Here is a 26,411-nt window from a genome sequence, read left to right on the forward strand (position 1 = left end):
TGAACCTGCATCCACCCCTGACGTCTGCTGGCTCAGTGTCTTTCCAAGGGATGGCTTCCTGGGCAGCATTGGTTTGTGTGGGGCCAGGGATCTGGCTCAGTTGGTAAAGAATCTGCCAGCAATGCGGGAGACCTGGGTTCAATCCCTGAGTTGGGAAGATCCCCTGGAGAAGGGAACGGCTACCCAGTCCAGTATTCTGACCTGGAGAATTCCATGGTCTGTATAGTCCATGGGGTTGTAAAGAGTCAGACACGACTGAGCGACTTTCACAGGGATCTGTTTGGAGCTTTGTTTTCCTGGATGAGTTCTTTCCTCATCTCCCTCCCCAGTGGCAGAGAGTGGGGGGTGCTGGGGTAGGGCAGGTGCAATTCATTTTGGGAGCTGGTGAAGTGAGGCTTAAGTGAGCCAGCAAAAGTGGAGGGATTGATGTCCCAGCTGGAGAGTAACTGCTTCAGCGAATCTAGGAAATTTATATACTATTTAAATTTCATTGAATAAATTTTATAGACGTAAATGTTGTGTGTGTGTATGTGTGTTAGGTTGTTGCTTCTGTCGTGTCCAGTTCTTTGCGACCCTATGGACTGTAGCCTGCCAGGCTCCTCTATCCATGGGATTCTCCTGGCAACATTACTGGAATTGGTTGCCATGTTCTCCTCCAGGGGAATCTTCTGGACCCAGGGATCGAACCCTAGTCTCTTATGTCTCCTGTATTGGCAGGAGGGTTCTTTACCTCTAGAGCCTCCTGGGAAGCCCTTAAATTTTATAGGTATCATTTTAATAAAGTCTACATTGTTTTCAGAGTTGTAGGCCAAAGTAAACAGAGCCTTCTTTCCAGCTGCCGGACTCACTGCACTCCTGGGAAAGCTGAAGCAGTGCCTGAAGGGCTGAGCTGGGCTGGTTTCTGAGGGTGCCAAGCTCTGATGACCTAGGTGGTTGTGCCAGGCTTTTTATACGCACAACGCCGTTCAGTGTAGCCCCATGAGGCATTTCACATTGTGAGGAAACAGGCACAGAAGTAAAGTGAAGCAAGCCCTCTCTCAGAGAACGGCTCTGGCTCTGAGTCTGTCTGGTTTTTACTCTACCCTTAGGTCAATTAAGGGGCTTCCCTGGTGGCTCAGATGGTAAAGCGTCTGTCTGCAATGCAGGAGACCCGGGTTCAATCCCTGGGTTAGGAAGATCCCCTGGAGAAGGAAATGGCAGCCCACTCCAGTATTATTGCCTGGAAAATCCCATGGACGGCGGAGCCTGGTAGGCTCCACTGTCCATGGGGTCCCAAAGAGTTGGACACACCTGAGTGACTTCACTTTCACTTTTCACTTTCATGCATTGGAGAAGGAAATGGCAACCCACTTCAGTGTTCTTGCCTGGAAAATCCCAGGGACGGGGGAGCCTGGTGGGCTGCCATCTATGGGGTCGCACAGAGTTGGACACGACTGAAGCGACTTAGCAGCAGCAGCAGGGTATTCTTGCCTGGAGAATCCCATGGACAGAGGAACCTGGCAGGCTACAGTCCATGGGGTCGCAAAGAGTTGGACACGACTGAGCAAGTTCACTTCACTTCAGGGTATATGCCCAGGAGTGGGATTGCTGGCATCTTTTGTTATGTTAATGAAGTGACTCCTGGGCCGTAAGCATGAGGGCTGATTACCAGGAGAACCAACCTTGCAATCAGAGGTCTGGAGCTTTCAGTCCCACCCCTCTGACCTCTCAGGAGGGGAGAAGGGCTGGAGGTTGAATCAATTGCCGATGGCCAATGATTTAATCAATCATGTCTGTCCCAAGCCTCCATAAAACCCCAAAGGACTGACTTCAGGGAGCCTGGGTGAACATGTGGAGACTCCAGGGAGAGAGGGGAGCTTGGAGAGAACGTGGGAGCTCCATGCCTTGTCCCTGTGCATCTTGTCTGGCTGACTTCCTGAGTTACATTCTCTTATAAATAAACTGGAGCTCTAGTAAGTAAAATGATTCCTGAAGTCCATGCTCTAGCAAATTAATTGAACCCAAGGATAGAGGGGTTCATGGGAATCTCCAGTCCAAGCTTGTCCGTCAGAAGTACAGGTGACAACCTGGACTTGTGACTGGCATCTGAAGTTTGGGGTGTGTAGGGTGGGGAGACATCCAGTGGCCCTGACCTTTGAAAGGGATCTGTCCCCATCTCTGGGTAGATAGTGTCAGAACTGAGTTGAATTCTACTCCCTGCTGGTGTCTGAGAATTGCTTGTTGGTGGGGGTAACCCCCCTTCTGAGTAACACACACGTTAGCATTGGGTCCAGGAGATAGGGGCAAGGGAGGCACACCAAGAGTACATCTAATGAAACGCCAAAGTCTGTAGAGCCCACAGCCATGCCAACAATCCCAAACACCCAGCTTCTTTGCTGGAGCCATCGGGGCTGCTGCTCCATCACCCAGACAGATTCCAGGCCATTTAAGAACTTCAGTTTGGGTTGGTTGTATTATGGGTGTGAGACTGACCTCTGGTGGCTACTTTGTTAATTAATTTGAAGGCTACTTAATTATGGGAACACTTCATGTTGTCCTCAGGTTTCAGACAGAGGACAGCTCACTCTGGCACACCACACACAGCACATCCGTGCAGGCATGCACAGTGGATAGAGTGTTTCTTATAAAGATGCTTTTAGAGTTTAATCCTCTTTGGCGCTGTTCACGCCTACCTTCCAACCTTGCTTATGCTGTTTCTCCTTCCTCCCTCTCCTAAAGTCAGCCCGTTGTCTCGGAGCCCTGCTGGGGACCCACCTGCTGGGGGACCATCCTGGAGGTACCCTCCTCCTCCAGGATGCTTTCTCTGACCATCTCAATCAAGCCATCTCTGGCCTCTTTGAACTCATAGCACCCATCATACCTTTAGTCTTGCCTTGTGGTAGCTGTTTGTTAGTGTGTATATAATGAAATGGTTCTGATTTTCTGTCCCATCACGTCTCCCATAGACCTCCAGCATGTCTGACCTCTCTCCCTGCATCCTTGCCACCAGGCACACAGCCCTCAGTAGCCCCTACAGAGTGGACGGTGCCCATCCATTCCCACATGGGACTTTCAGGGCTGCAGCACAGGGCAGTGATGCTGACCTCCCTGAGCTGATGAGGAGATGAAGACTCCTAGAGTAGAGGGAAGTGCCCGAGACCCACAGACCATGGCAGGGTTTGACCTTGGTTCTGGGTCTTTCAACTTCAAAGCTAATGCCCGTTCTTCCTGAGGAATGAGTGGGGCACCTTCACAAGCAAGAGACAGGAGCCCTCTCTTCTCTTCAGAAGCCCTCTCTGAGCCAGGGCTGTGACTCTGGGGGTGTGAGCAACAGTAGATCCCTCAGCACCAAGCAGGGCCTGGGTCCCAGCTGGTCCTCTGCAGATGTGTGTGGTGGGTGGATTTACCAAGGGAGATGAGAGAGGCCTCTGTTCCCCACCCCCACCCCACTCCCTAGTATTGATACTAATGATTTTTACTCTTTCCCCCAACATCCAACCATTCCCTAATATCATGGGGGAGATTAGGTTAAGGAAGAGGCAGCCACAATGAAAGGAGACACAGGCACAGTCAAGGCTGAACTCAGAGGCAGTCCTGACTGTAGAAACATTCACGCCCCAGGAGAGAGGTGTTGACTTGAGGTGAGAGTGGGCAAGTGTATTCAGTTCTGAATTCAGTATTCAGCTGCAGACGCCATGGCACTTTCATTTCCCTTAATTAATTAAAATATAATAATGATTCTCTGATTTAATGTTCAAGAGGCTCTGGTGAAGGCTGGGGATGAGGAAATTCATTAGAGGGAGACTGTTCACTGTCAACTGATTTGCTCACTCATTAATTTTTTTGCATCATGCATCTCTAGGGCAGAGGGGAAGGCAATTTTTTAAAGATAGGATTCATTTCACCCTAAAACTTGAAGAAAAAAAATCATTTTGAGTTAAAAAAGAAAACCACCCTTTTTTGTTTAAGATGGAAAGTGAATACCTTTGGGATTGAACAGTAGCTTTTTGACTTCTTCCTCAAGCCCAGTTATAACCCAGCCGACAACAGCAGACTGAGATTCAGGCCCACTTCTTATAGCATAATTCCAACCTCTTCTGATGACACTTAGGGGTGTGGCCAAAAGCCCACCTGCCACAAGAGCTCTCAGCCACCACTGGTCGCTAGTCCCCGTGCACAAACTACATCGCACTTCTCCACCCCTCTTCCTTTTGTGTGCTCCTTGCTGAGCCTGGAGTCTCCCACACTCACTTCAATCCCCCGCTCAGATGGCACCTCTTCCAGGAAGTCTTCCTTGATCTCCCCCTACTTTGATCACAGAGCAGACACCCTGTGCTGTGTGGCAGGATGGCAACCTTGTCCCACGCATCCCCACTTCAGTCTCACCTGAGTGCAAGGCCCAGGTCGCACACACCTTCATGCTGCCAGTGTTTGCACTCTTCTGTTCTCTGGAGAATGCTATGCTGGGTGCATGTGGGAGGTAACAGAAAGCAAATCTAAGTGAATGAGTTAAACAGTGAAAAGTGAAAGTGTTAGTAGCAGCTGTGTCCAACTCTGCAATCCCACGGACTGTAGCCCGCTAGGCTCTTCCGTCTATAGAATTCTCCACAGTGGAGTGTGTTGCCATCCCTCCAGGGGATCTTCCCAATCCAGCGATTGAACCTGGCTCTCCCACATTGCAGGCAGATTCTTTACCATCTGAGCCTTATACAGTGGGAGACACCATTTCAGAGGCAGCGAGAAAGTTCGGTCTGGCAGTAGATGATTAGTTAGGGCTTGTTAAGAATTGCAAGCAAGATGACCGGGCAGGACTGTAACCACAGCCCAGATGTGAGAGGTAAGGAGGATTCTGATGAAAGCAGCTGATGTGGGCAAGCAGGAAAAAAAAAGAGGGGGCATGATACATAAGGACTGATGGAGAAGTATCAGTGGGGCCTGGACCCACCTACAGCAGTTCCAAGCACAGAGACCACAAAGACTGTCCCTAAAAACAGTTATTTTTGGAGTGCAGGGGTTATGTGACATCATCACATGTATCAAAATAGGGGAGAAAACTCAGGCTCCAAGGGAGTCCTATTTCTGAGTGGTAACTCAGAGCACATATCTAGCCTCAGAGAAGTCCTGGGCTCTCACAGTGGAAAAGTGACTAGGTAGGAACAATCATATTAATCTACCTTTTTGGTTTTGGTGGAAACTTTACACAGTGTAACATTATTACTTTTTGTACATCATTACAATGCTGAACCCAGCCTCCTGCAGCCTTGAGGCTCAGCCCTGTCACCCAAGAGCTCCATCCATCCTGCTCTCTAAGTCCACATCCAGCTCTCACCGGGCAAATCTGGGGTGATTCAACCGATTTTGCTGAATGTGCTTATCAGCAAATGCATGATGCTGTTCTCCCCAGCCACAGTTCCCTTTTCCTCTGACATAGTTTCACTAAATGTCTTCCCAAGCCATCTCCCAATCACTCAAATCACAGAGGAATTAACCACAGACTTGGACACAGAAAGTCACTCATTGGGGTGGGGCGGTGTGCTGTGTAGGAAGGGGATGTGAGCCGGTCCCCTAGAAGGCCCAGCCTCCAACAGACAAGCGCAGCTTCCCACTTGTGATCAGTTTCAGTTCTGACTTTATTCAAAGAAGGGGTTCCAATGTTTTAAAGTTTGAAAACCACTGATCTAGTTTCATTCCCTTCTCATTCACATGAGGAAACTGAGGTCCAGAAAGTGAAGGGGACTTGCTCAGGGTCACCCAGAAAGATAGGGATGCATTCCCAAATGAACCTCATGTTTCTGGAGTCCTGGGACAGTCCTCTGCTGTGTTCGTTAGGGTGATGCCACCCCAACATTTCAGATGTGGAATAGCCAGGCTTAAAGGAAGAAAATGCAATTCCAAAAAGACTCCAAAATGCAATGCTCAAAGTGAGCGTCATGAGGGTGTTGGTTTAAAAGTTGAGACAGACCCTGAGGAGAATCCCTGAAACCCGTGGAACTGGCAGCATCTTCCTTCTCATGGATACAAACTGTTCTGAGAGGTAGCACCATGGAGTGGAAAGGGTGCCAAAGTGGACCAGGCGCCCTCAGCTCCAGTCCTTCTCAGAGGCTTTCAGACCTCAGGCAAGCACTGTACACTCAGAGCTTGGTTTCTTCACCTGTAAAGGGGGAGGGACATTAATGCGCATCCTACCTGCCATCCCAGAGATGGGAAGTAACCCCAGACAGAGAAGTGTTTCATGAAATTTAACAGCTATCCACATGTGAGATCTCAATTTTGATTTTAAAGAATTTTACTTGTCACCCAGGGGATCTATTTCTTTAGCCAGATATTACTCTCCGTCTTTCTTAACAAAAAAGCAAGCAAGTTTTGTTTCTGGGTGACCTCAGAACATCTCTAAGTAAAATATACTTTACTATACTCTAATCTGGAGAAGGCAATGGCACCCCACTCCAGTACTCTTGCCTGGAAAATCCCATGGGCGGAGGAGCCTGGTGGGCTACAATCCGTGGGGTTGCAAAGAGTCGGACACGACTGAGTGACTTCACTTTCACTTTTCACTTTTATACACTGGAGAAGGAAATGGCAACCCACTCCAGCGTTCTTGCCTGGAGAATCCCAGGGACAGGGGAGCCTGGTGGGCTGCTGTCTATGGGGTCGCACAGAGTCGGACACGACTGAAGTGACTTAGTAGCAGCATAATCTAATCTACAGCCCAGAGAGAGCAGTTGACTCCTTTTTTTACAATCTGATGTCCAAAAGCCAGGTCTCCACTGCCTGCTTGGTTAGAGAATGCTGGGCTTGTTAATAAGTGGATATCTTAGTCCCCAAATACTCAGCCTCTGAACCTGGTTAAGTGTTCCATCTAGGACTAAATCTCTTTAAAATGGGAAAATAGCAGGAATAGATAAGCTATAGCCAGCTCTCCACACCCTCATGTGAAGCAATGCGTTTGTTTTTGAGGGAATATTTTTAAAAGAATGCTAAGACTACACTTCTCATATTTTTTCTGTAGGACCATCTTACTCCAGGATGGCAGTGTTTGAAAGGACAAAGGTTACATACAGTCCAAATAGCACATTCACAGCTGAAGAGACCAAGGCCCAGAGAGGGAGGGACCTAGCCAGATCACACAGCAAGTTAGAGGTCAGGCAGAGGACAGCAAGACCTTCCCCCTCCTAAAACACACACTGTCTGTCACAGAGCCCCACTAATCAACCATGGACAAATGAGGCAGAGTCACAGCTGACACACACTTTGCCCAGCCCTGTAGAATTACATGGACTTAAATGTGACCTTCCCTTGGAGGGAGAAGCTAAAAAAGAATTCTCACAGAGCTGTTCATTTCAAAAGTATAAAAAGGCTACATGCAGTCTGTTTTCCCAAGGTTTGTTTGCCCTGCTAAAAACTACATCTGCATACGAATCTAGTTTGCATCTAATGTTTAAAAACATACAAAAGGGGTCATCTATAAACACAGTTTTTCTAATTCTTCACAAAGTGAAATGATCCATGACTTGACTTTTCCGTCATCCCGTGATCAAGTTTCTAAGACCCTAGAAGAAAAGAGGGAAAAAAAAAAAATTAGAGAAAAGAAGCCTGCTCTGTCATAGTCAACTACATGTTAGACGGAAGGTGGGGGTAATGACCCTAACTTTAAATCTCTCCCCAACCAGGAGGGGTGCTGGTGGGAGCAGAGGTGCCTAGGGGGATCCCAGAATTACTAAGACCTATGGGTGGGCATTTCAGAGGCAGATTCCTGCATAATATGAGGAAGAACTTTCAATTACTGGAAAAATCCACAGATGGTTTTTTGGTCGTACAGAGCTCTGTGTCCCCAGAGTTATGCAAGCAAGATCCGGCCTATTCTGCAGGCTGCAGAGAAAACTCAAGAGCTAGGCAGTGGCAATGGCTTAAAATTCCATGACTCTTTGTGACTTCTTTTGAAAACTCAACTATAATAGACTATATTCATAGCCTGGTATCATTTCTGTTTTTAAAATATAAATATACACTTATTTAAAATATGAAACCTATATATATATATGTATATATATACACACGTGTATATACATAAGTATACATATAGGGAAAAAAATCCTGATACCTGACTTTTTGATACATATATGTTTCTATTTGTTGTTGTTGTTTAGTCACTCAGTCTTATCCAACTCTGTGACCCCCATGGACTGTACCCACCAGGCTCCTCTGTCCATGGGATTTCCCAGGCAAGAATACTGGAGTGGGTTGCCATTTCTTTCTCCAGGGGATCTTTCTGACTCAGGGATCAAATCTGCATCTCCTGCTTCGGTAGGCAGATTCCTTACCACTAAGCTGTATATATAACAATACACATATATAAAAAACTAGAAGTATCAGGAGGGCAACTGTAAGAGCCATCTCCTAACTGAATTTCTGTTTGATGATTTTACACATTACACTTTCCTCCCTGTTTCTAGAAGCTCTAACTACTTGCTGCTGCTGCTGCTAAGTCGCTTCAGTCGTGTCCGACTCTGTGCGACCCCATAGCCAGCAGCCCATGAGGCTCCCCCGTCCCTGGGATTCTCCAGGCAAGAACACTGGAGTGGGTTGCCATTTCCTTCTCCAACGCATGAAAGTGAAAAGTGAAGGTGAAGTCGCTCAGTCGTGTCCGACTCTTCGAGACCCCATGGACTGCAGCCCATGAGGCTCCCCCGTCCCTGGGATTCTCCAGGCAAGAACACTGGAGTGGGGTGCCACTGCCTTCTCTGCTAACTACTTGCAGAGCTACACATAAGGGAACAGAACCAGGAAGCTCAGACTGTCTCCTTTGTGCGTGTTTTCACCCGGGCACCATCACAGTGACCATGTCTGCCCTCTCAGCACCCTCACAGGGCAGACTTGGAGGAAATATTCCATTCAGCCTCAGAAACAGAAAAAAAAGAAAATTAGTGGTCTCTTTCACCTGGACACCCCTAATGTTCATAGCTCTTGACTTGGCATGCTAGTGGGAAGCCCAGCATGATATGTGTGTAGACCACACCAGAGTCTACCTGCCAACTGTAATATGTTCTGCTCTTGGTTTGCATTCCTCTGTTTCCCTCGATTCAGTATTTTTCTTTTTATTTATTATGCATCTTATAACTCATCTCAACCTCTTGTGACAGAGGTGTACAAACTCAGATGACTCGAAACACACACGTGCCCCCATCACAGGCGGTCATCTGGAGCTGGGAAGCGGGGTGCTCTGTACTGACTCCGATCCACCACGGTCACCGTGCCATGCGACTGGGCCTCCCCGACTGCGTTGGCTGAATGGCACTGGTACACCCCCTCGTCTTCCTTCCTCAGAGGGTTGATCTAGAAGTTAAACAGGCAAGTTTGTATAGTCATACACGACACAGCAAAATCACTTACTTAGTTCATAATGATCCTGAACACTTATAGCTTTTGGGAAAAAGACAGAGTTCACCCTCTTATTTCTCTTCTTGTCTTGGCTGCTGAGACAGAGTTAAACTTCCTTCTCAGTACCCTCTGTATCCTGGCTCTCATTTTAATGTTTCCTGCAGCCTGCCTTTTACTGAGAGCAACCTGGTCCTTTTATTGAAGGTGATAGGTATAGATTCTAAGGAAAATGTGTGTGTGCTCAGTCGCTCGGTCATGTCTGACTCTTTGTGACCCCATGGACAAAATAACACCTTTCCCCTGCCTCTCCTTTTAACAAAGCAGGGGAGTATGTTACATTTGAAAAAGCCATGGACCCAGTTGCATCCTGAGCCTCTGAGCTGGGTGGAGAAGTTGCCAAACCTGGCAGAGATGGGAAGGGAATCAGAAGGGCACTCTGGAGAGCCCATCTCACACCCCTGCAGAGCAGATCCACAGCAGCGCCCTCTTTTCTTGCTTTCTCTCATCAGAACAGCGTCTCTCAACTGTGAGTCCCTACAGACCTGAGAGGGTTTATGCACCCTGTCTCATTTTGATCCCATCATGGCTGAAGGGGAGCATCATTATCCTCACATTACAGGAGACTCACCAGTAAGTCACAGATGTTAGGTTCACCAGACATGATCCAGTCCAAAGCCCCCTTTTTATGGCTGTGGACACTGAAGCTCAGGGAGGTAGAGTGACTAGCCCCACGTGGGCCCTTATCTCCTTTCTCCATCACCCTTTCAAACACAGGACATTCCCTCTTCTCAGCCACACCGCTGCATGTGGCATGGGAGAGCCCTGGAGGAGGATGGGAATGTGCTGTCCACACCCACCCGGCCCCCAACCCTTACTACTCCCTTTATCAGCCGTGTGGTCTTAGTCAAGTGTATTTGTTTTCTATGGCTCTGTTACACATGACCACATGCTTAAAGGCTTAAGACAACACAAATTTACTATGTACACCTCTTGAAGTCAGACGTCCAAATGGGTCTCAGTGGGCTAAGGTCAAGGTATCAGCAGGGTTGCCTTCTTTCCAGATGCCCTATGAGAAGCATTCTAGAGGCTGCCTGTATTCCTTAGCCTGTGGCTCCTTCCTGCATCCTCAAAGCCAGCAACAGTAGTTCATGTCTTCTGATACTGCCATCTCTGGCTCTCTCCTCTGCCTCTCTTTTCTACATTTAAAAGACTCCTGTGATTGTATCAGGCCCACCCAGATAGCTCAGGATAACTTTATTAAAGTCAGTGATTAATAACCTTAATTCCATCTGCAACCTTATTCCCCTCTTGCCATATAACATATCCACCAGTTCCAGGGATTAGGACATGGACATCTTTCTGAGGCCATATTCTGCCTACCAGTGAGATCACTTCTGCTCTCAGGCATTAATACTACCTGCCCTGCTTTCCTCACAGTTACTGCAGAGCCCAGGGAGAAATGGATAAGAACATTTGAAAGTTGTAACGTGACACAGGAATATAAAAGGTGCTTTATAAGGGCCAGTCAATAACAGCCAGTGAAGTGAAAGTTACTCAGTCGTGTCCAGCTCTTTGTGACGCCAAGGACTATACAGTCCATGGAATTCTCCAAGCCAGAATACTGGAGTGGGTAGCCTTTCCCTTCTCCAGGGGATCTTCCCAACCCAGGGATCGAACCCAGGTCTCCCGAATTACAGGCAGATTCTTTACCAACTGAGCCACCAGGGAAGCCCAAGGACACTGTAGTTGGTAACCTATCCCTGCTCCAGCAGATCTTCCTGATCCGGGAATTGAACCGGGGTCTCCTGCATTGCAAGTGGATTCTTTACTAGCTGAGCTCCCAGGGAAGCCCATGAGTATCAACAAATGAGATACTCACCAAAACCCAGGCCGTGGCCTCATGGTCAGAAGGGCCCCCTTGCACCTGGACAGCTATGTTGGTGTGGTCCCCAGGCAGCTCCTCCATTACCTGGGTGCCCTCAGGAGACCGTGTGACCTACAGAAGGCAGAAAAAGCAGGAGTGATTTATAAAAATCGTTTCTGAATAAGGACCACCCCACAGACATCCTCACTGTCTTCACCTCCTGGCTGACTTGAAGGCTGAGACCCTAGTATCTCATTCCTATCAAACATTAGTTTCTTCTTAAGCCTGAATATATGTACAGACAGCACCCCCTGCTGGACAGCAGAGATACAGACATCACCACCACCAGAATTTCATGGCCCTTTTCAGGGCTGTTGAGATAAGGAAACAACATAGGCTGTGCTCATCTCCATCTCTCAAAAACTGAGCTGCAGGAAGATCTAGTTTTAGGATAGGATCGGGTCACCTTCCACCAACAAAGTCTTTCTAAAACCCAGATCCCGTAGAGGAGGCTCTAACTTCATCTCAGCTGACCCAGGCTAGATAAACAGCAGAACTTCCTGGACAGCTGAGTGGCAAAGGGAGCAAACAGCCACACCCCTTCTCTGGGGAGAGCTTTGGGGTAAAAGTTTTAAATTGTAAATCTGGAGGCAGAGGAATGAAACATATTTTTTGTAATCCTCCAACTCACATAAGAGATAAACACACACACACACTCTTAAAAACATTTATACCTTCCCCCAGCCACACACACACACACACACACACACACACACATGCAGAGAAGTTCTTGGATATAAATACCTTCCTCCATGTGACAACTGGGGTGGGCACAGCTCTCACCTCACAGGACAGGTACACCTGTGCCCCGGTGACATTGTGAACACTCTGGGGTGGGGTGATGACCACAGGAGCTGGGAGAAAAAGACAAGGGAAGACAACCTTGACCCTGGCCAAGCCCTTCACCTCTAAGATCCCCTGCCTGCACATAGCATCTTGGGGCAGGTGAGATCTCCCTACACGGAAAGGACACACTCAGAGGCAAGGAATCCTAGAAGGGAGTTCTCCTTAGACCTGAAAGGATGCCTTCATTTCCTCCTTCATTGCCTCTGTTCTACCAACAGGAAAACAGGGATCCAGAGAGGAAAGACGACTTCTGTCTGTGGTCTCATCAGACTCCCTCCCAGGACCCCTCCCAGGATCCCTCCCAGCTGCCATCTGCTTACAGCTCAACTACACGACAGGGTGGCAGGCTCTGGGAGGGGCTGCTGTCTTCTAACACAGGCGAGGCAGAGTCTTCTAACAGATGGGCTTTTTTCCTTCTGCATCGAGGGCGTTCAAAGAATAATGCCACAAACCACAGCTGCCCTCACCCCCTGCTGAGACCCCCTGCGGTTCAAGATGCTCATTTGCATATCACAGGCTCCACCAACCTCCCCATCCCCATCCCCATCCTCAAGGGCAAAACTGCAGGCACGGATGCTGAGCTTCGCTGCTGCCAGAGAAAAGTAAATCAGGGAATTGGGCAATGTGGTGCTAGGCTGCCAGGACTTTACAGAAAAGATGGAGGGCGTGGGCTTGCCAGGTGGGACGGGAAAGCATATGGCATTTGAGTTAGACATTCTTTTTTAAATGCTTATTTTCTCATTTATTTGGGTCTTAGTTGTGGCACTGGATCTTTAGTTGCGGCACGTGGGATCAGTTCCCTGAACAGGGATCAAACCCCCAGCACCCTGCATTGGGAAAGTCACTGGACCACCAGGGAAGTCCTGAGTTAGATGTTCTTAGCTGATACTCCACACTCGTTTGTCCTTCTTCCTGTGGCCAGCCCCTACTCTGCTTACACTGGGCCTAAAAGAATTAAGCCCAGCTGCCTTGGCCTTCAGGCCCTCCATCTGGGCCTCAGCATGCTTGCCTGCCCTGCCCTGCCTGTCCTCTGTTTGGGATGCACCGCAGCTGCCCATCCTGAGGGCCTGGGGGTGTGTCCTAGTCCAGTACCAGGGATCTGCCCACTTTGACCTGCTGAATCTCAGCCTGCCTCACAGTGCAGATGCTTCATCTGGTCTCACCAGCCTACCCTCACAGCTGAGGCCAGTGTGGTCTTGGGGAGGTGCAATGTGGAGGCCTGGCCAAGAGAACACTCTCTGCTCAGGTTTGCTGTCTGTAAGATGGGGATGCGTGTGCGCTAAGTCACTTCAGTTGTGTCCGACTCTGCAATACTATGGACTGTAGCCTGCCAGGCTTCTCTGTCCGTGGGATTCTCCAGGGAAGAACACTGGAGTGGGTTCCCATGCCCTCCTCCAGGGGATCTTTCTGAGATGAGGATAATACCCCCTGTGTCACAGGACTGTTGAGCTGATTTTAGTACATGTTGAGTGTGAAAGTGAGGGTTTAAGGTAGCACAGTGTGCAAGTGCGGGGCAGGGTAGGCCTGTCAAACAGATGACTCCGCAAAGAAACATGTGACAAACAAAAGAGTAAACACATTCATCCCTGGGCATCAAATTGCAGAGTCCACGGCTCTTGGCACTTTGCCTGGTGACTGATGGACATGCCCTCTGCCCTCCACAGGCCAGCCTTGGAGAAGGAAAGGGCCTTTGCCAGCCGAGGTGAGGCTGCAGTGAAAAAGGAGAACAAAGGGAGAGAGACAGAAGGCTGGATGGAGAGCATGGAGGGAAGGAATGAAAGGGTGCAGAAATGAGACAGGTCTGGACCCTCTAGACAGACTAGGAAGCAGACCCTGTCGAACTGATGCCAAAAGATCTCTGGGAAATTGTCTTCGAGCTTCTTATTTCAAACTGGAGAGGCCCAACTCCCCAAAGCATGTGCCTGACGGTCTGTGATGGACTCATCTAGCCTCCACTTGCATGCCCCCAGTGATGGAGAGCTCACTACTTATAAAGCCAGGCCCTTCCATCCTTGACTCTTCTAGTAAGAAAGGTTGTCCTCACCTGGAGTTAAAACCTGCGTCCTGTAACTCCCACCTATCAATCCCAGGGCTGCCAGGAGCCCTATGGAGCCCTGGTTACCTCAAGTAGCCTCCAGTAAGTTGAATACAAATGCTGCTCTCCTCACCCCAGGCTGTTTTCTTCCCCCTCAGGCCGATCAGCTCACTCCTTCAGCTGTGACCAACCCCTCTAAGCACCACACCTCTACCCACAACCCCGAGTGTAGCCAGTCCCCCGAATAAACCAAGGTTCCAGGCTTCTAACATCACCCGACACGCCCCAGCCACCTGCCAACCACCACAAAGAACCACAGCACCCCTGCTCTATGGCAGAGACCCATCTGCAATGGGCAACAAAGACAGTCTAATTTATTCACATCCTCCTGCCAGCATCGCCTCCCCCGGAGCCCAAACCAGTCCTCAAATGGCTCGCTGTGGGAACAATCAGAACTGCATCTTATTCTAAAGCCCTCAATAGATTCCAAAGGGACACTCAATCAACATGTTTTACTTCCGTTCATGTAGAGCCATAAATTTTAAATGAGATTTCATCAGTCCCTTTCAAGCCTAAATGAATAAGCCAGTAAATCACATTTCATCTCTCTCTCTCCTTGCATTTCCCTCTTTTTCCATAACTACAGTTAAAGACCGTCTTGGAAATACTGCCTTTGCCAATAGTTTCAAGCCAGAAAATAGCATTTCTTTTCCAAAAGAGCCCACTGCTTTTGGCAATAAAGCGACATTCAAGCTTTGATTTATTTTTAAATGTATACACAGTACATTCATTCTTTCTAGTGTACAGTTCTAAGTTTTGACAAATGCATACACCGTGTAACCACTACCATAACTCAAGATATAGCAGTGTTCAGTTATTTCAAAAAATTTCCTCCTGTAGCTTAATCTAGTTTTAATTTAAACATATCTGATTTTAAATTTAGAGATTTTTTTTATCCATAATGGCTCTTTAAAATCAGCCATCATTATCACGATAGTGTGTGTGTGTGTGTGTGTGTGTGTGTGTGTGTGTGTGCGCTCAGTCGTGGCCAGCTCTTTGTGACCCCATGCTGTAACCCACCAGGCTCCTCTGCCCATGGGATTTTCCTGGCAAGAATACTGAAGTGGGTTGCCATTTCCTGCTCCAGGGGATATTCACAACCCAGGGATCGAGCCTGTGTCTCCTGCACTGCAGGAGAATTCTTTACCACTGAGCCACCTGGGAATCCCATCATGATAGTAATAATGCCACCCTTCTGCTTACAGCGGTAAGCCATTTGATCCTTCCAGCAGTCTCCCCAGCTGCCATCTGAGGGAGCTAGCCAGGGTTACCCAGCCTTACACAGCAGGGTGAGACTATGAGCCCAGGGGGCTCAGTCCCATAACTTCCTGCCTTCTCCTGAGATGACACTTCCATGTCCAGCACCCTCTCATCTTCACACCAGTCATGGGAAGTAGGTGCTTTTAGCCCCACTTAACAGATAAGAAATCCAAAGCTCAGAAAGGTGAAGCACCTGGGGGAGCAAGGATGCAAACCTAGGCACTCTGATTCCATTAATTCCACATGAATTTTAAGGGTGAAACATATGTTAGCCGTATGCACTATATCCCAGAATAAGAATGAGTTCCTAAGGTATTGTGTTGGGGGCCCCCAAGACAAGTCCCAGGATCAATGACTTGCTACGAGGACTCATGGGACTTGGCACAGTTTATTCATAGTGGGATTTATTACAACAAAGGAGACAAAGCAAAACAGCAAAGGGAAAAGAGATTCATGGCACAAAGGCTCAGGAAACCAGGAGCATGCTTTCAGAAGCCTCTCCCAGTGGAGTCACAGAGGATGAGGCACTTAATTCTCCAGCACAACCTGTGACAACACATATGACAGGCCTCTACCAAGGAGGCTCACTAGACACTCAGTGCCTAGGGTTTTTACTGGGAGCCAGTCCCCTAGGCACCCTCTGCCTGCTGCTGCTGCTGCTGCTGCTGCTAATTTGCTTCAGTCGTGTCCGACTCTGTGCGACCCCAGAGACGGCAGCCCACCAGGCTGCCCCGTCCCTGGGGTTCTCCAGGCAAGAACACTGGAGTGGGCTGCCATTTCCTTCTCCAGTGCATGAAAGTGAAAAGTGAAAGTGAAGTCGCTCAGTCGTGTCCAACTCTTAGTGACCCCATGGACTGCAGCCTATCAGGCTCCTCCGTCCGTGGGATTTTCCAGGCAAGAGTACTGGAGTGGGGTGCCATTGCCTTCTCCGCACCCTCTGCCTACTACATACCAAAACTCCAGACTCCCAAAAGGAAAGCAGGTGTGCAGCATAAACCATGCTGATTGTACAGTTCGCATGCAGTGAGTGACTCTTCTCAATTCTGGAGATGGTGGGATGCCTCCACACATCCAAATTCTCAGTGGGCCTTTCCAAGGATAACAGTCTCAGGCCCGCCACATTTACTCTTCTGCACAGAAATGAGACCCTCCCAACATCACCCCAGGGAGCAGCTCTTGTGAAGATACCATTAAATGGGTGGTGTGTCCACATTTACTCTTTTCTGCACAGAAATGAAACCCTCCCAACATCACCCCAGAGAGCAGCTCTTGTGAAGATACCATTAAATGGGTGGTGTGTCCGTAATCCTGGCAGGATGCTCCCAGTCTTACTGCTCCCAAGGGCTCACTGAAGTGTGGCACTGAGGCCCTGCAACTCGTGACTGCCCTGGGAACTCAGGCTCTGTCCTGTCTCGCCCACACCCCAGTTTCTTCTTCTTTAAAATGGGCACAGGAGTCCCTTCTCCCCGCGCTGCCCTCTGCATGGGCTCCTGTGAGGACAATCACAAGAATTCCAGCTTGCACAGAAGGACCTGCAGATTCCACAGGGTGTGCTACCCCAAGGGTAGTCTGTGATGATGCTGAGACTCTCTACTGGCCTTTGGGGAGTGGGCTATCGGTGGGCCCTTCCCCGGAGGCTCCCAAGGCCGTGGTCCGCAGCCCTCTCTTTAGAGAGCCCAGCCCACTGCCGCCTGAGCTGCCACCCTTCTGGAAGAGCCAGGGCTCTCCTCTCCACCGGCCTTTGGCAAGAGTCACGTGGCTTTCAGGAGTGAGGATGGTGCCTGGTCAGCCCCGCCTGGGAATCTGCTGGTTTTGTCTCCCTAGCTCTTCCTTGCTAAACACTTGCTTCCTTCTGCTCATGTCAGCTACTGCCCTGGAAATGCTGGGATGGTACAAACTCACCCATCAGGGAACAGACTAGTCACCCAGGTGTACACCCTCGGAGGCAGCACAGAGGGTGGGCAAACAGTACTGTGCGTGTGTGCTCGGTCGCTTGAGTCGTGTCTGAGTCTTTGTGACCCTGTGAACTGCAGCCCACCAGGCTCCTCTGTCCATGGGATTCTCCAGGCAAGAATACTGGAGTAGGTTGCCATGCCCTCCTCCGGGGATCTTCCCGAACTGGGACCCGAACTTGGATCTGCCTGCGTTTCCTGCATTGTAGGTGGATTCTTTACCCACCGAGCCACCTGAGAAGCTCAAACACTACCAAAGGAAACCCAAATGCCCCGGGGGTCTGGCCGCCAACCACCGGGCAAGTTGCTAACAATTTTCTCCTTATCTGCAAATGACAATAATGACCATAGCCCCACATCCTCCGGGGTAAAGGGAAAGAATGGATGTGACTGTGTTATTAACCTTGTGGATCTATAGAAATGAAAGGGATCGATATTATTACTATAGTGTGTGGGGAGCTGTCCCCCCACCCCATGGACTGAGTATGTCCTTGATGGCTGGAATAAAAGATCTTTCCTAATGCCTCCAAGATTTGTCTAAAGTTAATGGTGCTTGGGAAAGAAAGAATATCAAAAGTCATCTCCCAGGAACCCATCTGCTCATATGGAAAAGCACACAACCAAAGGGTTTAATAATCAGTGCACTGAACAGCCCTGATAATTTATGCTAATAGTCGCATTACATGTGGAACCAGAAACAGCTTAATCCGACTCCCTGCAGTGTGCGCCTCAAGCCCCCTCCCTCAGTATGAAAGGCTTTTGAGCATGAGGCCCCCTTCTTTGTCCCTCTCACAAAGTGGCATTTGCTGCATCTCCTGGTTACCTGGTAACACAGGCCTTGCACAGACTGAGATTTCTAAGTGGAGATGGAATTTCAACCAAGGCGAATTTTCTAAGATTTAGGATCTCAATAGCTCACTGATGCTTCAGCGGCTTGGTTGGCATGGTACCCCATTCCTATCTAATGCAGCACTCAAAACACGACCTCAACCTGCTGTCTGCAGGACCCCAACCTCCTCCCAGTGCTAGCAAACGATCAGGGTACATGGAACAAAGCAGCTTTTTAAAGTAATGATAACAAAACACTAACATCACCACCACCTTACTGTTGAGAAACGGAACCAATACCTCAGTACAGAATGAAGGTTCACCCCACAGAACGGCACGCCAGTTCCGCAACGAGCCTGCCCCAGATGACTCTGGGTCTCATCTCCTCCGCCAACCAGCCCACTGGGTATTGCCTATGGGTCCACTGTTCACACTCGCCCCAGGAGCTCCTACCTCCTTGCCTTGGTTTATGCGGTGCCTCTCTGCCCCCGCTTCTCAGCCCAGGAATTTTCTACCCATCTTTCAAGCTCCACTCAGCTGCTTCCCCTTGTGTGAAGCTATCCCTGTTCCTCTGAGGAGCCATCACCAGGTGCTGAAACGAGGTACCAGCAGCGAGCCTTGGAGGGGAAAAGGAAGGTGGATTCAGACTGAGAAACTAAAGATTCAAAGGTAGCCAGTTTGCAGCACCTTCCTCATCAAGTTGCCAGCAGGTTATAGATACATGACTCCATCTGAAAAGAGTCAGGAACTGGAGCCCCACCTTGGCCAGCAACCAGTCATGTGACTCCAGGAAACTCTCTTCTACCAGCCTTAGTTTGTCCTTCTATGAAGTGGGAGTGAGACCTGGCCAGGGTAGTTGTAAAAAATCAAGAAAGAAGATGGAATGCAAAAGTGATTTCCAATAGCCAAAAATTATTTTTATGTTGGAACCCAGTGAGTCTTCAATGCATGTGTGTTGATCACAGGATTACTCTCATAATTCGAATTTTGGGGCATTTCAGAGCATAGGAGGAAAGGTCAGAATTTAAGCCTGAAATCACACCAGAGGTATTTGGGTACGAACACTTCCCACACTGCGAAACCTAATATTTCTGGAGGCTTCATTCCCTTAAAGTCAGGTGCTGGTTTACTGAAGGCACAGGAGAGGACAGGGGAGGGGTGACTTTATTGCCAATATTGAAGCAGAACAGCTGCTGCTCTGACTCGATCTGTTTCCCGTCAAGCAGCGAGGTCCCCAGGGACATCGTTAAAAAGTGCTCCTGCCATGTTGTCTGAATAAAGGCTGGCTCGAGGGCAGCACAGAATGAGGTGCCATTTTCCCTAGCTGAAAAGATCCCTGGTTCACACCTTCCTGCTTCACCAGGGCCCAAGAGCAGGGGCCGCACAAACACTTCAGGACAGAACGCAATGGGATGATAGTGCTGGGGTCTGGGTAGTGGCCAACGACACAGTCGCTGGTAGGGAAGGAAAGCTAAATTGTGGGGAGGCCTGACGCCTGTCACTCCTGGGATCGTTAAAAGCAGCTTCTGAATTACTTGTGTTTGGCTCCATAAACATCTTTACTCCCGGGGCCTGTGCCTGTGGTGGGCTCAGAGCCCACAGATCAGAGTGAAGGGGCTGTCACATTTACTTGTCATTTGGTAATTTTCAATGAATTAGGGGTACGGGACCTCCATCTGCCCACACTGTGGTAACCATGGCAACCGCCACCTGCCCGACTTAATACTATCAAGTCCTGTCCTGAAACAGTGCTGAACAGGGTGCTGGGGACCTGGAAGCCAGTCAGGTTTTACTGGTCACCCTGGTCACCCTGGATGAGTGCCCTGCCCCAAGGGTCTCGGTCTCCTCCGTATAACAGTAGATTGGGTCTAAATGCCTTCACGGCAGCTCTCTCTTAGAAACAGAGTGCCAGTCCAGGGAGGAATCATTTGAGAGCATCAGCACCGGTTAGTCTGGAGACCTGGTCAGCATTTCTCATGTCTCCTGCGTGTGGAGTGAAAGTGTTATCTGTCTGGAAACAAAGAGACTTGCCTCAGCAGAATTAACTGCTGAGGAAAGTAGATTGTAAAAACAGATGATAGAAAGAAGAAGGAAGGAGACAGGGCTGTTTAAATGCCACAGGGCATAAACAAAGGTTCGAAGTGGAGGGAGCTCAACAGTAACTCCACAGGGGCTGACACAGCCCCTGGAAGGTCCCAGCCCAAAGCCGCACCAGGGAAGCAACAGCCAGCTCTCTCCTCCACCGGGAGCCCCAGTGAGGAACAGCCAGCAGTGACTTGCCTGTGCTCTCCGGGCTGCCTCAGACTCCACAGTGGGCAGCACATTATTTCCAAGTTTCCAGAGACAGGGGCCTTCTTGCCTCATCTCCAACAAGCCACTGGGTCTCCTGGACTTGAGGGCATCTAAATGGGATTCTTGGTGAAAGATAATACTTACTAGAAATTCCAAAGGCCGTCCCCCACCCCCAAGGCTTCCTTGTTGCAGCTGAAGTCATGACACTGAATGAAGCATTTAGGTCTGCTCTTGGGTCTCCAGTCCCAGGCCAGAACCCCAAAGTTGGGCCTCCTTGCGACTCCTCTGGCACAAGCTCACCTATACTCTCCACTTCCCCCTCCAGGCCGCCTAGACAAGGGGCATTTCTCCAAAATCTAATGGCCCAGCAGGGTGCTTGACTGGGCATCCCTATACTAATATTTTGGTTTGTTTCTGTTTGGTTTTGAAACATTACATGTAGAAAGTGAGCAAATACGAACGCATAAATGGCTTTATTGTGATGTTAATGAAGCTTGTGTTTTTAGGTCCCAAGCAATTAATCATTTTCTATTACTTTACTTGAAGTGAAAGTGAAAGTCTCTCAGTAGTGTCTGACTCTGCAGCCCCAGGGACTATACAGTACATGGGATTCTCCAGGCAAGAATACTGGAGTGGGTAGCCATTGCCTTCTCCAGGGGATCTTCCCACCCCAGGGATCGAACCCAGGTCTTCCATTTTGCAGGCAGAGTCTTTACCCTCTAAGCCACCAGGGAAGCCCTTACTTAAAGTGGAACAACTTACTTAAAGTGGGACCCTCCAAATTCTATAAACTTCAGTCTTATAAAACCTGGGGTCTGCTTCTGATGGCACCACAATCTCTTCAGAGCTTAGGTCTCCCAAGGTTTTACCTGTCCTGGGCGAGATCTTCCTCAAGATTCCCCGCAGGGCAGGACTCCACACTCACTGAACCCCGGTGCCCTAATCCCCCGGACTCCAAGAGTCTCAATCTGCAGCTCCAGCTCCTCCTCCTCCTCCTCCTCCAGCATCTCCATCTGCTCTCCCTCTTCATTCACACAACCCACCCCCGTCAGGTCCAAGGTGGGACCCCAGGGAGCTGGACCCAGCGGGAACACCCTGCTTCCCACACTCTCAGTCTTTCGGAGGCAAATATGCCAGACCTGCAAACAATTGTATCAGTAAGTATTTAAGTACCAAAAGGGACAGCAGGCTCACCAAAATTACGACCAGCTCTGTGACTGGTGACTCCAAGGGCTTGGTAAGAGAGGGTTCAGGATGTGGATTCCTGAGCGCCCCCCCCACCCCCACCCCCGCAGACACACCCCTCACCCCCGTCTCCTTGAGTAACTGTCCAGGTGAGAAAACTGACCCCATAGGGAAAACTGAGGCCTGGGCAGAGCTGTCCATCGCTGTGCAACAAAAGATCCTTCACCCCACTCCCCAGAGGGTCAGGGTCCCTCTTTTTCACCCGCCCCAGCACCGCGGGGCAGAAGCTAGACTCACCAAATTCGCAGGGGCCGTCGCGCGCCTTGTGCAGGTGGCCAGGGAGCGCGCGGGGCGCCTGGCGGGCGCGCAGGCGCAGCGCACAAACGCTGGGGTACGACCGGCCGTCCGAGCCGCAGACCGAGCCGCGCTGCGCGCACACGCAGAGCCCGGTGCCCTCGGGCGCGGCCCCCGCGGCGCGGCTCGCACACACGAGCCCTGGGCCACAACGCGCGCCGGCCCGGCCCCCGCAGCTCGCGCCTTCGGCGCCCAGGCAGAGCGCGCAGCAGCCGCACTCGTCGCGCGCCACGATGCCAGGCACCGGGCAGCGCACGGGCTCGGGACAGCGCTCCGGTCGGCACGGACCGCACTCCGGGTTTCGTCCGCCTGCGCTGCGGAGCCCGAGGCCCAGGGCTGGCAGCGGCTGCAGCACAAGCAGCAGCAGGAAGAGCCCGGGTGAGCGTGGCATGGTCCGCTCCCGGACGGCACTGGTGCCTCTGCTTCGTGCTTCTCTCTGCGCGCGCTGCGCCGCCACCCCGCCCGCCCCGCGACCGCTGATTGGCCGGGCCTGCACCGCCGGGCGCCAGCAGTCGGCTGCCCGGCTGAGACTAGCGCAGCGGGTGGGCTGATGGCCTGGCCTGGGCTCTGAGATGGAGGAGTGTTCTGAGATCCGCTCTTCGACAACCATTGGGCTCTTGGAGATCCCGTAGGGGCGGGAACTTGCCCAAGGTCGCTCTAGTAGAGCAAGGATTGAATATACAATCTCCGGATCCAAGGCTGGCTCTAAGTACTGTGCCCCTTAATCCAGAAGGATGCTCTCTTTTATTTTACTTTGCATCTAGTAGTTTCCCAAATTTTATTTTTAAAAAAGGAATACATGGCTTAAAATGTCAAAGTTAACAAATGAATGTAACTATGAAAAGAGGACCTCCCTTCCACCTGATATCCCAATGCCCCAACCAAGTGTCAAGAGGGCACACCTGTTATCAGGTTCTTGGGTATCTTTCTAGGAATTTTTATCTTTATAAAAGTACGTATGATTGCATAGCCCCTCCCTTTAAATACACACACAGACACACACGAATGCCCTACACATTACTTTGTGCTTGGGTTTTCTACTCACAGTATTTCCCATAGTTCCCCCGCCTCTTACCTTCTCTGAAATCAACCTCTTGTACAATCAATGGAGTGGAGTTTTATTGGCTCATTTCCCCCTTGATGCTGCATAAGGGCTTCCCAGGTGGCGCAGTGGTAAAGAATCCACCTGCTAATGCAGGAGATGCAAGAGACAGAGGTTCAGTCCCTGGGTGCGGCAGATCCCCTGGAGGAGGAAAGGACAACCCCTTCCAGTATTCTTGTCTGGAAAATTCTGTGGACAGAGGAGCCTGGTGGGCTACAGGCGATGGGGTCCCAAAGATTGAGCAGGCAGGCTGCATAAAGTCATGGTGCATCTCACAGTCAACAGTGACTTTGATGGTGATCAGATGGTGATACATTTTGGATTGTCCTTGGACTTTTCAACTTTGCAGAGTGTTTAAATGCAGAAAACTGTAGTTATTTAACCAGTTGTTTTCAGTACTTTTGTTAACTACAAATAATGCTTTGATGTCCTGGAGCACGTGTCAACGTATCTGTGGCTTAGTGGGTATGTGTGTTGGAAAGATGCAGCGGAACAGGTTCTTTCAGTCAGCTATACTGTTATTCCTGTGGCCCTGCGCTTCCTTAGAGTCAGACTCTGCACCATGTCCATGGCCCAGTCCTGGCAGGGGTGCCAAACAAGAGACCCAAGAGAGTCTTGATTGCTAGAGTTTGTTGTATGTAGCCACATGAAGATGCTGGATGGAAGGAAGGACTTCCTGACCAGGCTTTACTAGTGGCTTTTCATGCCTTCACCCCCTAACCCTCATTGTCTCTAGGAATCCTACTAAAAGGTGACTCACTCGATTACAGTAGGAAAAACTGTGGATCTTGTGTTCAAAAGCCAATCTGAATCACTGTAAGCCATGGTCTGTTATCCAGATTCAGATTTCATCTAGCTGTGGAGCTGCTGGTTGGAAGAGGAGGCCATGCCCTCTTGAAGGATTGTGAGGAAATTCTATAAATCTTCGTCTAAGCCCTTCCAGAGGAACCTGTGATCACTTACTAGAGTGGCCCACTGTTGCCCAGTCAAAGTGGGGGCTTATGGCCATCAGGGCCCATGTTCCAATCACAGTGAACCCACCTGTGGTTACTTCTCCAGGTCCCAAACCACTAGGCACACTTGGCAACTGGCAGAAGAACCCCAGCATCAGTTCTGTGAATGCAGAATAAGTGCTGCTGTTAGAGGTTGGAAGCCCCTGGAACTTTCCTTTTCTGCCAGGAGAGTAAACTGGCTCCCTCAGTTTCCTTATAAATAATTGAAAGAGAAGTCACCTTGCCAAAGGGAGACTAAAAAAAATTCATTTTTAGAAGATGACATAGTCTCACATGAGGCAAGTATTGGCTTCTTTTAACAAGCCTTTGGCCCTGCTCCTTTCAAAGTAATAATGTGCCTTTATTGTGCTAAGGAGCACTTGGTCCCTTCCTGAACGAGGGTCAGCAGAAAAATAAGATTTTTCTCTTAAATGAATCCCCCTTTGGGAAGAAGGAGTTTCTCTATTCATCTCGCTACAGCACATCCCTAATTCATAGATTCATTGCTTCATTGTTCATTCAGCAAGCTCTCAGAGGACCTAGCCCTGCCCGCCAGGCCCATGCAGGACACGGAGGGGCTGGGGGATAGATGAGCAAGCTGGTGCTTAAGAAGGCAGGCAGAGAGGAAGCAATTTCAGTGTGATAAATGCCATTACAGAAACAAACTTGAGGGAAAAGGAATCAAGGAGGCTTTCTGGAAAAGGTGCTTTGTGAACTGGGTCTTTAAAAAATATATATACAATTTTTAAAGGTCATACTCCATTTACAATTATTACAAAATGTTGGCCATATTCCCTATGCTGTACAATATATCTCTGCAGCTTATTTTATACTTAATGGTTTGTGTCTCTGTCCCCCATCTGTTTTGCCCCTGCTCCCTTCCTTCTCCCCACTGTAACCACTAGTTTGTTTCCTATGTCTGTCTGCTTCTTTTTTGTTATATCCACTAATTTGTTGTCTTTTTCAGATTCCACATATAAGTGATATCATATGGTATTTGTCTTTCTATGCCTGACTTATTTCACTTAGCATAATGCTCTCCAAGTTCATCCATGTTGTTGCAAATGGCAAAATTTTGTCCTTTTTATGGCTGCATAATATTCTATCACACACACACACATACATGTATGTATATGTGTGCATGTGTGCCAAGTCATTTCAGTCATGTCCAACTATTTGGAACCCAATGGACTGTAGCCCATCAGACTCCTCCGTCCATAGGATTCTCCAGGCAAGAATACTAGAGTGGATTGCCATGCCCTCCTCCAGGGAATCTTCCCAACCCAGGGATGGAACCTGAATCTTTAAGTCTCCTGCATTGGCAGGTGGGTTCTTTACTGCTAGTGCCACCTGGGAAGCCTATATATATATATATACTTCTATATATTACGTACACACACATCGTTATACTGCTTCTTCCATATCCATTTATCTGTTGATGGACACAAGTTGCTTCCTCGTCTTGGCAATTGTAAACAGTGCTGCTCTGAACTTTGGGGTGGCTTTTTGAATTAGTGTTTTTGGGGTTTTGATATATTCCCAGGAGTGGAATTGCTAGGTCATATTGTAGTTCTGTTTTTCGTTTTTTGAGGAAGCTCCATATTGTTTTCCACAGTGGCCGCACCAAGTTACACTCTCACCAACAGTGCATAAGGGTTTCCTTTTGTCCAATCCTCACCAACAGCCATCTGGGTCTGGAAGAACCGGTAGGTGCTGCCTGGGAGGACAGCGAAGAGAAGGCACAGTGTGTCTGAGGCATGAAGATCAGAGAGAACAAGGCAGAGTCAGGAGCAGAAGAGAGCTCACGCAGTTTGCAGAGCTGAGTGGGGTGGAGGAGGGGTGCAGTTGCTGACGGAGGAGGCTGGAGAGGGCGGTGAGGGCCGGATCACCAGCCTTGCCCAGCCAGCTGAGAAGCCTGGAAACGTGAAATCCAGGCTTGGCCCCTGTACCTCAACCCTGCATGGCTGACTGAGATGGATACTTTAAAGGTGGAGGGGAGAGCACAGCATATACCTACTGAGGAGCCAGAGGATAAGTCTTGTAGGAGAGTCCTCTTCCCTGCTCTCTGTTTTTCCTTCAACATGCAAGGTTTGTATAGCAGCCACCTGTGCAAACTGCCACCTTGTGTTCAATTCAGGGATTACAGACCTAGAAATGTTCCTCATTCTTTAGTTCGGCAATGGCACCCCACTCCAGTACTCTTGCCTGGAAAATCCATGGACGG

The 26,411-nt window shown here is 49.4% G+C and overlaps 1 protein-coding gene across 4 annotated transcripts; it reads right to left on the reverse strand.

The window, feature by feature from the left end:
* Nucleotides 1-5,585: 5,585 nt before the first annotated feature.
* IGFBPL1 (insulin like growth factor binding protein like 1) lies at nucleotides 5,586-22,622 on the reverse strand. 4 transcript variants are annotated; one of them, XM_027549707.1, is made up of 5 exons: nucleotides 22,037-22,622; nucleotides 12,026-12,135; nucleotides 11,237-11,353; nucleotides 9,154-9,312; nucleotides 5,586-7,529 (listed from the first exon to the last, which is right to left on the reverse strand). In XM_027549707.1, exons 1-4 carry the CDS (start codon nucleotides 22,482-22,484, stop codon nucleotides 9,163-9,165), a joined length of 825 nt encoding a protein of 274 aa, XP_027405508.1. In that variant the 5' UTR covers nucleotides 22,485-22,622; the 3' UTR covers nucleotides 5,586-7,529; nucleotides 9,154-9,162. The 4 variants fall into 4 exon arrangements, 3 of the variants coding, with proteins under 3 accessions (XP_027405508.1, XP_027405507.1, XP_027405506.1); XR_003512295.1 differs by having other exon boundaries at nucleotides 6,597-7,529; nucleotides 9,108-9,312; XM_027549706.1 differs by having other exon boundaries at nucleotides 6,597-7,529; nucleotides 9,158-9,312.
* Between the last annotated feature and the right edge of the window lie 3,789 nt (nucleotides 22,623-26,411).

Source organism: Bos indicus x Bos taurus, chromosome 8 (assembly GCF_003369695.1).
Source record: "Bos indicus x Bos taurus breed Angus x Brahman F1 hybrid chromosome 8, Bos_hybrid_MaternalHap_v2.0, whole genome shotgun sequence".
In the NCBI taxonomy this organism is placed as follows: Eukaryota; Metazoa; Chordata; class Mammalia; order Artiodactyla; family Bovidae; genus Bos; species Bos indicus x Bos taurus.